The sequence below is a fragment of the Paroedura picta genome, chromosome 1 (genome assembly GCF_049243985.1).
Source record: "Paroedura picta isolate Pp20150507F chromosome 1, Ppicta_v3.0, whole genome shotgun sequence".
NCBI classification, from domain to species: Eukaryota; Metazoa; Chordata; class Lepidosauria; order Squamata; family Gekkonidae; genus Paroedura; species Paroedura picta.
In genome coordinates this window covers 24,763,038-24,778,512 of record NC_135369.1, presented here as the reverse complement: position 1 = coordinate 24,778,512, position 15,475 = coordinate 24,763,038, and the positions used below count along the sequence as shown (strand labels likewise).

General features: G+C 46.1%; 1 protein-coding gene across 2 annotated transcripts in view; it reads left to right on the top strand.

Annotated features, from left to right (window-relative positions):
• The window catches only part of LOC143833108 (uncharacterized), a 31,902-nt gene that overhangs the window by 4,304 nt on the left and 12,123 nt on the right, over nucleotides 1–15,475 (top strand). For both annotated transcript variants that reach the window (XM_077328526.1, XM_077328516.1), the window contains exons 2-6: nucleotides 1,857–2,049; nucleotides 5,116–5,271; nucleotides 9,263–9,399; nucleotides 14,417–14,562; nucleotides 14,865–15,053. In XM_077328526.1, coding sequence (XP_077184641.1) covers nucleotides 1,889–2,049; nucleotides 5,116–5,271; nucleotides 9,263–9,399; nucleotides 14,417–14,562; nucleotides 14,865–15,053 — 789 coding nt within the window. In that variant the 5' untranslated portion in view covers nucleotides 1,857–1,888. The remainder of the gene's footprint in view (nucleotides 1–1,856; nucleotides 2,050–5,115; nucleotides 5,272–9,262; nucleotides 9,400–14,416; nucleotides 14,563–14,864; nucleotides 15,054–15,475) is intronic.

The following is a 15,475-nucleotide window of genomic DNA, read 5'->3' as shown; positions in this document are numbered from 1 at the left end:
CAAGTTGGGGTGGGGGCAGAATCAGACTATGGAATTTTTGTGTTGATTTCCTTCATCTCCCAAAGGGCAGAGTCCAGCGTCTCTCTTGTACACTTCCCAAGTCAGGCAAAAGAAATGAAGGTCTTAAGATGATCTCAGTTCAGAGAAGTAAAATTACTGATGATCTGTAAGTAAAAATTAGACAAAGGTGAAGCCAGAGAAGGATCCAGCTGAGGGCTGCAGAAGAAAGCAAGAATCTCCACTATTCAGGAAACTGTTAAAGGGGGTCTGGGGGAAGAGAACCTTCGTCAAAGATATATTGGACAGGTTTAATCTGCTTACAGACAGCTATTTTATTTTTTTAAACCCCCCAAACCATAGTTAGCCAGCAGATGAAAAGCAGAGGACATTCTTTCATAGGTTCTCTTTATTCAAAAATGGTGCACATGTATACATTAATAAAATAGAGTCAAACCAAAAGACATTACTCACATAGCAATTTTGTGGTATATCTTGTAGCTTTTAGGAATGTTTAATATTTTGGCATTATATTTATTGCCTGGAGAGTTCTTTTCTTTTTTTCCTTTTTGGAAATTTTTCATCGGGTTGGATGTAAATAGTCATGATCACAATGGAATTATTTTATTCATTTCTTATGACCAAGCCCTATGAAGAAAGGCTGGGGGAGTTGGGAATGTTCAGCCTGGAGAAGAGGAGGCTGAGAGGGGACATGATGGCTCTCTTTTAAGTATTTGAAAGGTTGTCTCTAGGAGGAGGGCAGGAAAAGTTTCCTGTTGGCAGCAGAGGAGAGGAGCCACAATAATCGGTTTAAAACTACATGTATAATGATATTGACTAGATGTCAGGAAAAAAGTTTTCACAGTCCAGTGAATCCACTGCCTAAGGAGGTGGTGAGCTCCCCCTGACTATCTTCTAGCAGTGGCTGGACAGATATTCATCCTGGGTGCTTTAGGCTGATCCTGCATTGAGCAGGGGGTTGGACTAGATGGCCTGTATGGCCCCTTCCAACTCTATTATTCTAGGATTCTGTGATTCATAAACTCTGATACTTCTAATTAAAATAAAGAGACATACTAGGCAGGGGAACATCTAACCCTCTCCAAAATTATATTGTACCTATTTTTGGCCTCAGTGGTTGCTTTGAATTTGTACCTGAAGTTGTACCTTTCCAGTGATTGGGGGAGGAGGGAAGCAGGGTTCCATACCCCCCCCCCCGCCCCCGCCATAGCCAGCGAGCCCTGCCCTCTAATCTTGTCTTGGGCTACAGGGAGAAGCAGATTCTGATTCCCAGGAGAGGGCAGAAGGAAAATACTCTGTGCATACTCAGATGTCTGTTGTTATTTCACCTGATCCAGCCTTGAGTGGCACTGAAAACTGCCTGATCTAAGTCCTGAGAGCAGCAGAGCCCTTAGATGTAGGAAGCAAAGTCTTTTGAGCCACCCCTCATACTGCTCTGCAACTGAACCATAACAGTCAGTGCAAACAGGAAGGACTGGATATGGCTCCTCTCCAGAAACCTGCCTAGCTGGACACATGTACATTTAACAGCCACTGTCTAGGCAAATATTAAAGCACTTGCTTGCATGGAGAAGCAGTGATTGGGAGGGGGGATATTTTGCAGACATGTTGCAGACATATTTTGCAGGAGAATCAAGATGTCACAACAGGGATGCTGGCGAACTCTGGAATAATTTGAACTTTCCTCCCAGATTCCAGAGGACATGTTTCACAGAGGCATTTTACTTGGTTGGGGCTGATCTGGTCCTAATGGACTTGTTGGATCGGATTTTTGAGGAGAGGGCAGCAAAGTTGGCCGTTTGCAATATTAATTATTCTGCCTAATTCTCTACGCACAGACAGTACAGGATCCACCTCCCCTCGCATCTTGATGTGCCAGTTCTGGCAAGAACACTCAAAGTCATCCTCATTGGAAGAGATGATGTTGGACTCAAGCGCTCAGCAACTCACGCAGGAGGATATGGTGGAGATCCTCGCCCTTTTGCCCTGCGTAGAAGGACTAGACGTGTTGGAGCTGGGAGCTGGGATTGGGTGAGAGGTTGAGGGGGGAGGGCAAGGGAACACAATGGCTCATATGATCAACAAGTAGGCCCACCTTCCTGCCCAGAGAGACCCACAGGAGACTTCCATGACAGTCTTAGTGGTGAGGGGAAAGAATGTATTCTGTACATGTTCAGAGGCATTGTCATGTTGAGTAATACTTCAAGAGTGGCTGTGGATTATGTATTAATGTAAAGATGGAGGGTTGCCAGCCTTCAGGTGGCAGCTGGAGGTCTCCCGAAATTACACTGATCTCCAGAATTCATGAATCACTTATTATTGATTCAGTTGTTTATATATGTTAAATATTTATTCTTATGGAGAGAATGGTTGCTTTGGAAGGTGGACTGCGGGGCATTGTACCAAGGTTCCCTACCCTCCTGAAACTCGATTCTCCTCTCCCAGGCGCCACCCTCAAATCTCCAGGTATTTCTGAACCCAGAGTTGGCAACCTTAAGGAGATGCCTGAGTTGTCTCTCCAGAGATCTCCTTCAAGGTGCCTCGGAAAGCAAAAAAAAACCACACACAAAAACAAATCAATGAAATCATTAAAGCAACAGCATAAGAATTGATAGATAATAAAAGCATAACATCCAGAAACCTAAAAATTATATTCAAAAACAATTCCCAATGTGAAAAGATTGTAAAAACAACTTATACAACTCCTCAAGTAAAGCTCGAGAGTCTGAGTAAACAACGACAAAAATATTTATTTATTTTTTATTTGAACTGGCCCCTAAAGGACTGTAACATAGGCACCCAATGAGCCTCAAGGACAGGCTTTCTCAACCACGGTTTCCTGAAATCCTTTGGTTTCTTGATGACCCAGAAAGGGTTTCCCAAATAGGTGGGAGTTCATTAATATATATATATATATATATATATATATATATATATATATATATATATATATATATATATATATATATATTTAATTGTTAAACATTTATCAGATGACACAACCATAGATGGTCATGGTGACCCACCCACCCCCAACCCCAAATGGCCACTGATGGGCCTGGAGAGCGTGGGAAGGGAAGGGGCCCCAGGTGGGCATGTACACAGCTATGCCTCCTAACCATATTCTGCATGATTGCGCCACTTCTGGGGTTCCTTGAAGCCTGAAGAATACTTCAGGGTTTCTCAATGGTAAAAAAGTTGAGAAAGGTTGTTCAAGGGGGAGGGTGTTTCAGTGGTGTGGTGTCACCCCTGAAAAAGCCCTGCATTGGGTTTGTCTTCTAACTACATCTGCGGGAAAGGTGTGGAGAGCAAGGTTAGGGGAGAGGATCTTCAGTGCTTTGATGGACAATATAGGAGGCAGCACTGACTCCTTCAGGTACTCTGGCCCCGAGCCAATTAGGGATGGTAAGAAGGAGCAATTTCCAATTGTGCTCAGATACTAACAGGCTGCTAACGCACATCTTTCATCAAAGTGGTAATGATCTCTATAGACATCTCCCCAGAATAACTTTTCAAAGGCAGCGTGGCCTAAAGCATGTTAATCTAACCTGAATGGTCACAGATCACTGTGACCCAGACATGATTTTAGAGGAACAAATATAGTTGTCAGTCAAACCAGTCAAAGATAGTGAAGGACACTGTGTGCTATGGAGAACGCAGGAGCTGCCCCCCCAAAAAAAGATCCCGCAGCGACACTGCCAAGCTAAAACATTGTCCAGGGAAGTTGCAACCCCCTGACTCCTCAGTCTTTGAGAGGTTTTGCCAATGATCAGGAGCACAAATTTGTTCTCACTTACTGAGAGCCTGAGATACAAAACTGACAAGAATTTAGATTCTTCTCTGTTTTATCCTTGTTTTTTGATGTAAACTTCCTTGAGTCTCAGTGAAAAAGACAGGCTATAAATAAATAAAATCATACAAGTAAATTTCTGTCTCCAGCTGCATTCCTCCCTTTCCTGAGGAGACTGAAATTTTATAGTGTATGCTCCTTGGGGCAGGGACATTTCTTTTAATATTGCATGATGAAATGCCATGCACATAGATGGCATATTTACTGTTATTGCTGCATCTAAGATATTTCCTCTGTTTGGGTCTCAGCTAGGGTTACTAACCTCCAGGGGGTGCCTGCAGATACCCCGTTATTGCAATTCAAGGCTACAGAGGTCAGTTAACCCCTGGAGAAAATGATTTCTTTGGAAGGTGAACCTCTGCTCAACAAACCCTGCCCTCCTAAGCCTCTACCTCCCAAAATCTCCAGGTTTTTCCTAACCTGGAGCTGGCAACCCGAGTCACAGCAGAGCCACAAACAGTCAAAGCCGTAAAGCACCCTTGCATGTCCCTGCAATATGTATCAATATAGGAGCAATTAGTTCAGCAAGGCACAGGATGGCTTTCCCGGGAGCTTCTGGTGACCTCTCTGCTGCAGGGAAGGATGCTTTAGGACAGGGGTAGTCAAACTGCGGCCCTGCAGATGTCCATGGACTACCATTCCCATGAGCCCCTGCCAGCAAATGCTGGCAGGGGCTCATGGGAATTGTAGTCCATGGACATCTGCAGGGCCGCAGTTTGACTACCCCTGCTTTAGGAAGACTGTGTATTTTCAGGCACCAAATGCTCCCCCGTGCATTGAAGGTACTACTGTAGTTTCTTGGCTGGTGGGGGAGTTCCGAAGGGACAGCAGGGGCCCTTTCGGGGTCTCAATTCCTGTACCAGAGCAGATTGTCCCACTTTTGGAAACAAAGGTTCAAAGTTAGAGTTGATCCCTGAAACATTAAGTAGTGGTCAAAGAAGAAAACATATATGTGCACAAAGTGCTTTTCTTTTGACACTGAGGAGTAACCCTCTTACAAATCTGAGGGTCAAAGGGGTCAAAGGGGGGGGAGCCTTTTGAGTTAAGGGACATTTCCATATAGCCTTGAGTTCTAGCCAGGACAGCCAGTCCCCAAGTGGAGCAGACTTATATAGAGAGTGTTCCCCTGAAGAAAATGGTGACATTGGAAGGTGAAAGATCAGCCTCCTACTGTGTGTGTTTTAGAGATATTCCTGTCAGATTCCAGGCCGGAGACCCTTCCTGCCTCAACTTTTCTTTTTTGTCAGCCGGTTCACTGGGCCTCTTGCAGATCTGGCACATCATGTCACAGCTGTGGATTTCATGGAGAGCTTTGTCACGCATAACAAGAAGGAGAACGGGCACCGACCCAATGTGGTATTTCTTCAGGCCGATGTAACCTGCTTGGAGTTGCCAAGCCAGAGGTGAGCTGACTGAGGCTGAGTCTCACTTCGATTTCAAATTATTTGTTTATTTATCTATATCTCACTTTTCTTTCTACTGGAGACCCAAAGCACCTTACAACGTTCTTCTCTGTGCATCTGCCCTCACAATAACAGCTGTTTAAGACAGGTTACGTTTGAGAGAGAGAGAGATCAGCCCAAAGAGCTGATCCCCAAAAGCTACGCACTCCATTCATTCCAACAGGCTGGTGATCCCTGGCCCCAAAGAAGTTCAGACCAGAGCAAGGGCCTTTTGGGCCATGGCCCCAATCTGGTGGAATGAGCTCCCCAACAAAATCAAGGCCCTACTGGAGCTTAAGCAGTTCCGTACAGCCTGCAAAACAGAGCTCTTCTGCCAGGCTTTTGGTTGAGGCCAGCATTGGGGCCTCCCTACAACCTGGTTCCATCCATACCAGGCAACTCACTAATGTTCCATAGGTCCTGAAATTTTGCTATTGTGTCGTTTTGACTCTTATTAATCATCCTTATTGTTACAAATGCCTTTGATGTACTTTTCGTTTTTTACTGTTCTATGTACACCTCCCCAAGACATCGTAGTGTGAGGCACTATATAAATTAAATGAATGAATAAATAAAAAGGCCATCCAGCAAGCTTCTGTGGAAGAATAGGGATTCGATCCTGGCACTTTTGGGTCCTAAACTAATGTATATTGAGTAGCAGTTAAAACAGCAGGGGCTCTCATCTTGTGCTTAGTGCATCTCCAATCTCCACAAGTAGCCTCCAGGAACCCTGCTCATGGGAGCTGAAATTGCACAAGAAAGTACTTGGTGGCAGGCCATAGGCCATGGGATTGAGTTGCAGAAATTAGCAATTCCTCACATCCCTCATCGGATGTGATGGAAGAATCCTGGATGGAAGAATCACCTAGATGCAGTCCTTAGCTGAAACACCAAGGATCCCTCCTCTGGTTTAGGGTTGCTATCTTATTGCCCTGGTTCTTCTGCCAAGGAGGGTTGCCAGCTGGCTTGGAGAAGAACTGACCCTTTAATCAAAGCTTAATAAGTGGAAATAGGCCTTGAAGCACTGTACTGCATGGAGATAAATAACATCCCTTTGAATCTCTATCAAAGGGACAGGACATTTTGCACCAAGCCTGTTAGCAGCCCTTATCCTACCCTTCCTAGGGCTTTTTCTGCATCCCTCCTCCACTTCTGGCCACATACTGCTTTGGTTGATCTCCTGATTTCCACATGCATTTTCTGCCTTTAGTTTTCACTTCAGTTTGAGGCCATTTTTACCCTAATATTTTTCTGGAAGCCAATTTTGAGTCACCTTTTTCCTAGTCCATAATGTTTCTATTCATTTTCTTTGTCCCACCCAGGGAAAGAGAGCCAGTTTGGTGTAGTGGTTAGGAGTGCGGACTTCTAATCTGGCATGCTGGATTCGATCCTGCACTCCCCCACATACAACCAGCTGGGTGACCTTGGGCTCCCCACAGCACTGATAAAGTTGTTCTGACTGAGCAGTGATATCAGGGCTCTCTCAGCCTCCCCTCCCTCACAGGGTGTCTGTTGTGGGGAGAGGAATGGGAAGGCGACTGTAAGCCGCTTTGAGCCTCCTTCGGGTAGCGAATAGCGGCATATAAGAACCAACTCTTCTTCTTCTTCACCTCCAGCGCCCTTTTCAATGACAGGACTGTCACCATTATTAAGCTACTCCCACTCCCCCCTGTCCTGAATACAAGTGATTCCAGGTTTGTTTGTTTTTAATGGCCCTAAGATATCAATATATCATGGTAGTAAGTCTCTAGCTTCTTCTCTTGTGGAGATATAAAGAAAAGGGCATATCTTCACAACTAAAGAGTCCAGAGACTTACTGCTTAAAAAAAAAAAAGAAAGCGGGAAATTCAGAGCACCTGCTTAAATTATCAGAACAACATTAAAGCCATACATCAATATTTTAGGACTATTTAAAAAATAAATAAGGGAGTTCTCTGATGCCACTGCTAATGACACCAATGATGACAGCACCTTCCCTTGAAAATTCACAACAGTAAAAATGCACAGGGTGGGGAGATGTATGGAAGAGCCCTACCCATGTCCTAGATCAGGGGTAGTCAAACTGCGGCCCTCCAGATGTCCATGGACTACAATTCCCAGGAGCCCCTGCCAGCGAATGCCTTGGTAAAGATATAAGTGGGACTACAGGTGAAGCCAAGGTCTGTTATGTGCAGCTTGTTGTTTCCATCTCGACTTTTTTATTAGGACTGTTGCCCAGTTTCAAGAAAGCCTTTCTTGTTTTCCTCCATTCTGGGCTCGCTCACACCGTTTTCTCTCCAAGGAAATACAATCCCACCACTTAAACCAGTGTTAACATGTCTGGATATTTGTGGTGTTTTGCTATATTTATACATGTAGAGTACAGGCAAAGTTAGAGAGGCACTCTTACAGGGCAGCAAATCTGCTAGTCCATTTTGGGTCTCCAGAGATGCTGCAGCAGAGGAACCCACAATACTGCCCTGCACTGAGACAGACCTTCAACTGCCTTGTATCAGACTGCTCTATCGAGGTAGATGTTGCATATGTGGATCTGCCAGGGCAGGATCCAAGCAAACACACAACTGACAAATCTGTTTAAATCCATCAGTGTTAATCTAGCCAATCAGTTTAGCCAATCAGGGGGAGGAATGGGAAGGCGACTGTAAGCCGCTTTGAGCCTCCTTCGGGTAGGGAAAAGCGGCATATAAGAACCAACTCTTCTTCTTCTTCTTCTTTAAATCAATCAGTGCTAATCTGGTCAATGGCACATGACCACACCCGAATCTATCGTGTCAATTGTGCAAATAAGTTGTGTTGTTCTGGGTGGGTTTTTCAGTGTGGCCTTGGCACATAGAATCATAGAGTTGGAAGGGACCATACAGGCCATCTAGTCCAACCCCCTGCTCAACGTAGGATCATCACATCTTGTATCATGTTCTGGCACCAGTAAAGAGCTGCAACGATTCCAGTGTCTGTGAGTCACTGACCCACAAGATCCGTTACAGATCTAACACTGGTGATGAAGGTGGAATTCGAACCCATGCATGATCTAATATTTGATATGATTCTCCCTGGCAGCAGCTTGCCAGCATGTCAGGTAGAGGCCTTTGAAATCACCTCCCTACTCCCTGATTAATTAACCGGAGATGCCAGGGACTGAACCTGGGTCCTTCTGTATATTGCAAGATGAGACCCTCCCACTGAGCCACAGCTCAATGTATTGGTTATTAAGAAGAAGAAGAAGAGTTGGTTCTTATATGCCGCTTTTCTCTACCTGAAGGAATCTCAAAGTGGCTTACATTTGCCTTCCCTTTCCTCTCCCCACAACAGACACCCTGTGAGGTGGGTCAGGCTGAGAGAGCCCTGATATTACTGCTCAGTCAGAACTGCTTTATCAAGGCTGGGGCGAGCCCAAGGTCACCCAACTGGTTGCATGTGGGGGAGCGGGAAATCAAAGTTGGCTCACTAGATTAGAAGTCCGCACTCTTAACCACTACACCAAGCTGGCTCTCAAAGTTTTTGCCCACCACAGCAGTTTAATAATATAAGGCTCCAGATAAAGTATCTCCCCCCTTCCCCAATCTCTTTTCATCTATGCCAGGAAACGCTTCACCTCATGAATTATGTTTTTTCTGTCAGGCTGCGTGTTAAATCACATAAGCAGGGACGTTTATTTTTTTAAGTAGCTACAGTCTTAAGCCTTTGACATTGGTCTCAGTGCCAGTATGTTTTCCTCCTGGCAGAGATTCTGTGCCTTTAAACAGCTGCCAGAAATGCAGAAGTACTTGTGGAATTTTTTGAAGTGGAACAAATATTTGCAAACACTGGACATTTGACAAAATGTTTTAGATTTCACAATTCTGAGCATTAAAAAAATCAAAAGGAACCCTTCAGCCTCAGCCCTTGAAATCCAAACTGCTTTCACCTTGCTGGCACCTCCTGATGGCTTCCTTCTCCCCACCCCACCCAATAGCTTTGACCTCATCTTTTCCAACTGGCTTTTCATGTACCTCTTGGATGCTGAGCTCAGCAATTTGGCCCAGAAGATGCTGCGATGGCTTCGTCCTGGGGGACACCTTTTCTTCCGGGAGTCTTGCTTCCACCAGTCAGGTAAGTGCTCCAGTGGGTGGGATTCAAAAGTGTTTTTGTAATATTTGTTCTGTTTACAAATGTAGGAGCAAAGTGTGTTGGGGGAGGGGGGGCAGAACCTTCTGCCAGAAAGCAGAACCCCTTCTCCCCCAGAGAGATCGCCCATAGAATCATAGAATCATAGAGTTGGAAGGGGCCATACTGGCCATCTAGTCCAACCCCCTGCTCAATGCAGGATCAGCCCTAAGCATCCTAAAGCATCCAAGAAAAGTGTGTATCCAACCTTTGCTTGAAGACTTCCAGTGAGGGGGAACTCACCACCTCCTTAGGCAGCCTATTCCACTGCTGAACTACTCTGACTGTGAATTTTTTTTTCCTGATATCTAGCCTATATCGTTGTACTTGAAGTTTAAACCCATTACTGCGTGTCCTCTCCTCTGCAGCCAACAGAAACAGCATCCTGCCCTCCTCCAAGTGACAACCTTTCAAATACTTAAAGAGGGCTATCATGTCCCCTCTCAACCTCCTTTTCTCCAGGCTGAACATTCCCAAGTCCCTCAACCTATCTTTATAGGGCTTGATCCCTTGGCCCCAGATCATCTTCGTCGCTCTCCTCTGTACCCTTTCAATTTTATCTACGTCCTTCTTGAAGTGAGGCCTCCAGAACTGCACACAGTACTCCAGGTGTGGTCTGACCAGTACCGTATACAATGGGACTATGACATCTTGTGATTTTCATGTGATGCCCCTGTTGATACAGCCCAAAATGGCATTCGCCTTTTTTACCGCTGCATCACACTGCCTGCTCATGTTTAGTTTACAATCCACAAGTTTACAATTCATACAAGCTACATCTCTCCCCTGCCCCTTTTCATTCTATAAACTTCTGTTTATTTCATAGAATCCTAGAGTTGGAAGGGGTCACACAGGCCATCTAGCCCAACCCCCTGCTCAGTGCAGGATCAGCCTAAAACATCTATTAGAAGTATCTGTCCAGCCACTGATTAAAAGACCACCAGTGAGGGGGAGCTCACCACCTCCCTAGGCAGCCAATTCCACTGCTGAACTACTCTGTGAAATCCTGCCTGCCCCCACCCCCATATTCAGCTTGTACCTTTCCTCCCACATTTTAAACCCATTATTGGAAATCCTTTCCTCAGCTGCCAACAGGAACAGTTCCCTGCCCTCCTCTGACAGCCTTTCAAAGGCTTGCAGAGAGCAATCCTGACCCTCCTCAGCCTCCCTTTCTCCAGTCTGAACATGCCCAAGTCCTTCCTCTTCATTGCTTCTTCAGCACCCACTCCATTTTGTCCACATCCTTTTTGAACGGAGGCCTCCAGAACTGCATACAGTACTCCAGGTGCAGACTGACCCATGCGGTATATAGCGGGACTATAACATCTTATGATCTGGACATCGCGCCTCTGTTAATTCATCCCAAAAACACCTTGAGTCTGATGGGAATGGCAGCTTTATGGCAGGGGTGGCCAAACTGTGGCCCTCCAGCTGTCCATGGACTACAATTACCCTGAGCATCATGCTGGCAGAGGTCATCTGGAGAGCCACAGTTTGGCCACCCCTGCTCTATGCTCCACATCATCCATGTGCTCCCGCCCTTTGCTAGACGCCACCCTCTCCAGACACTGCCCCAAACTTTCAAGGAATTTCCCAAGCTCTTGTTGGCCCTTGGGAGTTGCTGTTTCTCCTGTTGGGGAAATCTTCCTGTGCTGATCAGGACACATTGCGTCTCACAAGCCCATTTCAGGCTTGCAAATGGCACGGTGAGCGAAGGATGCCTTAGCCTCCTCTTCCTGTGGGCTGTGATCCAAATGGGGCCTATGCTTGTCTGGAGAACTCCCTGATTGACAAGGATCCATGATGGCCACGTGGGGACTTTGTAATGTGTGAAAAGCCGGCCGGCATAAACTTGCGGTTTGGCCAGCCACGGAAAGAGAGGCCGGTGCCCAGTGTAGGAAGCTGCTTCTACTTTCCACCCTCAGGCTGGGCCTCTGGATGAGACCGTTTCTGCAGTCACTAAAAACTCCACAGGAGCCCTCATCAAGCTCTGCCGAATTTCATACTTTTCACACTAAAATCTGTCTCATAAGGCGCAGATCCGGCAGAAAGCTTTGTTTGTGCTGAGTCCCCTCCCTTCACTTGAAGTAAATTTGTGGTCATCTAAGGCAGGGGTAGTCGACCTGTGGTCCTCCAAATGTCCATGGACTACAATTCCCACGAGCCCCTGCCAGCTATTTAAACTGCTGGTGGAGAGGAGCAGCCTTTTCACTCTTCCCTCGCACTGGTGCAGCAGTTACCTGTTGAGATCAGCATTTCCCGAACTAGATCGGCTCCAAAAGCACACATGGCGTCCCAACAAAGGAAAAGAAAGCCATAGGAGCTAAAACGCTGGGGGGAGGGGAGCACCGGCAGGGGGGAAGAGGGAATTTCCTGCATTGGGTGTGTATGTGTGGGGGGAAACATCAGCAGATGCCAAATAATACAATTTGACATATTATATTCCATCATTTTAAAATCTGAATTTAAGCACATGTAACCCTGACCTCTGGCAGCAAGAAAGCTAGCTGAATATCATGCCCCAGGAAGATATGAATGGATCTGTTCAGCATTTTAAAAATAGAAATATGAATTGGAGGAGGAGAAAGGCTTAACCCTTCCTCCCCTGCACTGTTTGGCTAATCAAAGCAGAACTCCACCACCCCGGCCATTAACAGGCCTGGAAGGAGGGGGGAAAGGACCAACAGAGGGTTCTTTGTAGGGGTAACAGCAGCCCGTGAGGAGTGGTGGCTTTGATTGGCAGAACCACGTAATGGGGAAGGATTAAACCGCTTTCCCCCTTACCCATGCTGCATCCTTGCTTGGAATTGGACCCATGAGCAGCTGCTATTTGCATTTGGAATATTCTGGGCAGATTTAATCGTGGATCTCCTGATGTTTTTGTTTAGTTTGGCTCTCAGTCCTGGAAGCCACCACGAGGCACGTCAATATTTAATCGGCACCATTCCTTGAGCAGCCCTTGCTACATCAACACGAAGATGATTTCATTCATTTGTCCAAATATTGCCCCTTCACTCCAGATGTAGCTATTGTTAACAGGCACCACTGTTACTTCCTGAACAAACTTGAAAAGAGGCTTCATGCAAAATCAGCTCCACATTTTTCCAAATAGGAATTTCCTTTAGCGGTTCTCAAACTTGTTTGAAGTGGGATGCACTTCTAAACTTTACTTTCGGGGGACACACTGGCAAAATAACTCCATGGTACATTCCACCCCCCACACCCCCCGTATGCAATAACTTTAAATTAGTAAATGTTGAACAAGTTTATGTTCTGTTTTCAGTATTTATATATACATAGCATTATTGAGCAACAGGTTACGGATGTTTCAAATTTTAGCCCCCCCCCCCCCAGCTCACCTTGTTCCCAAGGACATAGGACATGACATAAACCATTCTTGGTCTTAAGTTTTTATGGCAAAGCTTATTTCTTGAATAGTTATTTTCTGGCTTAAAATTTTTCTGTGTTCAGGTGTAACTTTTTTTGAGGCTATGTCTTGTTATATAGTCTTGGAAACCTTCATAATCTATAGAGTCTGCTTGAAGAAATTTCTTATCTGTTCCTATGGTCTGTGAATACAGTCTGCTGACCTTTTCTGATTCCAGATCAGATATTCTTTTCTTTTCCTTTCTTAAACAATAAGCCAGATATCTGCCTGGTTTATTTACATTTTGAAAATGTCTTCGTTTTATCAACTTGTGCATGCGCGCACATGCACATGCATTTCTTCCCCTCCTATTTGGTCTAAATTATTTCCTCATTTTTTTCATTTCCTTCAGTTGCTTTTTGCTTCCCGTCAATTCTTGTTCTCCTTTTTAAAATTGATCTTTGTTGGTCTTAAAGATGCTGCGGCCAACCAGTGCATCTTGGAGATCCAACAGCAGGGCCTAGAGGCCAAAGTCTTCCCCTGATCTTCCCTCCTGGCACTAGGATTCAAAGGTTTGCTGCCTTTGAACATGGAGGCTCCCTTTAGTCCCCATTCGTAATAGCCACTGATGGCCCTTTCCCCCTAGAATCTATAATCTCTTTATGCTTATGGCCACTACGACCCTCCAGTGAGCGTCTTATAGAAACAAGGTCCCCTGAAAATAAGAAGGACTTCATGACTTAGGGGAGGGGCTGTGGCTCAGTGGTAGACCATCAGCCTGCTGGCATACAGAAGGTCCCAAGTTCAATCCCTGGCCTCTACAATTAAAGAACAGGTTGGCAGTGATGTGAAGGACCTCATCCCTGCCTCAGATCCTGAAGAACTGCTGCCAATCTAAGCAGACATAACTGATTTTGATGGATCGATGGTCTGATTCAGTATAAGGCAGCCTAAGGTGTCCAGTGATGTGTGAATTGGCTTCTTGGGGCCTCTCCCCAGTCCTTACCCAGTCCCTGTGTTAAGCTGTAGTGCCAGCCAAAGTGACACATTTTCCTTCCCTCACAGAAGGCAAACTGCTTTATTCCCTAACTAGTAATCAAGCCCGCTGTAATCTTAATACAGCGGGCGCTAGACCAGGGAGCCCCCGGCAGTCACGCGGAGCGCAGCTGCCGGGGGTTCCCTTTGTGGGCGGCCTGACGCGGCGAGAGGCGCAAAGCGCCTCTCACCATGTCAGGCCGCCATCAAGGGAGCAACTGCAAGCCGCACTCTGCACGGCTCGCAGTTGCTTCCTTGTCAGCAGGGTGGGGATTGGCCCGGCCGATGGTCTGTCCGGAGGAAGGGGCCAATCAGGCCCCTTCCTCATCACGGACAAAGCCCTCCCACCAAAGGCTTAATGAATTATTTAGTCCGCGGCACCCACGGTGCCGCAGGCGTGTTAAGGATGGAAGCCCCCACACCAGCTCAGTGTCAGAGACTTTTCAGCAACACACACAATAGGAAAACCATTGTGCAGCAGACTGGCCAAATGTTGTACAGCAAATCCATAGCCGAGGTGGTTTCCTACCCCTGGCTCACACTGACTTCTTCTTTCTTTAGGAGACAGCCCAAGGACATTCAATCCAACCTTATACCGATCACCTAAAGAGTACAATTGCCTCCTCACTTCTGCCCAGGAGACCTTCGGAGACCAACGCTATGGCTTTGACATCATTTTGTCACGATCTGTGCAAACTTACATAAAGGTAAGTGCTACATTCATGATGTGGAGAGCCTCTGAGTCTGTGCAGAGGGCCTTGCTCTCACCACTAAGTAAGTATAGCCTTCTCCATCCTTTCATAGGGGGCATGTCAGACAGCCCAGCTTTAAAAAAAAGAAATTAAAGAAATGAACCATTGTTCTTCTGCAAGGCCTGCCCCAGAACTTCACATGTGTTCACTGAGGTCTGGAAACTTGAACATTTGAAAATAAAGTGAAATGAGATTCTCCAAAGGCCCGTTTCCACACCAGTTGCACTAAGCCCTGCTTTCACTCTTTTGCCACGCAGAGGAAGCAAAACCGGAATCAGGTTTGCTGGCTTCTCCAAAAAGTCCCACGAAACAGCATGTCTGCAGGCGGATATGACACCTTCCAGCAGTTCCTAGACAGTGAGCAGTACGCCATCCGCAGCATCCGGCGCTATGAATGGGTTTTTGGACCTGGCTTTGTCAGCACAGGAGGCATCAATACCACTAAGGTAACCACCATGGGGAGAGGGAGGAGCAGGGGGGCTCAGTGGTAGAGCATCAGCCCTGTACCCTGGAGGTCCCAGGTTCAGCCCTCAGCATCTCTACTGCAAAAGGATCAGGTGTTAGGCACGGTGGACCAATCCTGGTGTCTGGATAGACACCCTGGATGTAGTCTGCACGGGGCTTTTTACCCAGTCCCAGTTCGAATGAATCCTTCCCATCTACACTGAATTCGATTTGTATTTTGAATCTGGGAGCTTTAAATTTTCCCTCTGCAACATGCATGATTTATTTGTGGTGACCCTACCTTTCCCACGTGATATCCAGAAGAGGATATAAGTCTCGATGTTTGAAAAATTGGCATCAGTAAATGTGCAGCTCTCTGATTATTGCCAGTTATTTTGCTGCCTGTGCCTTGTGCCTCCAATGC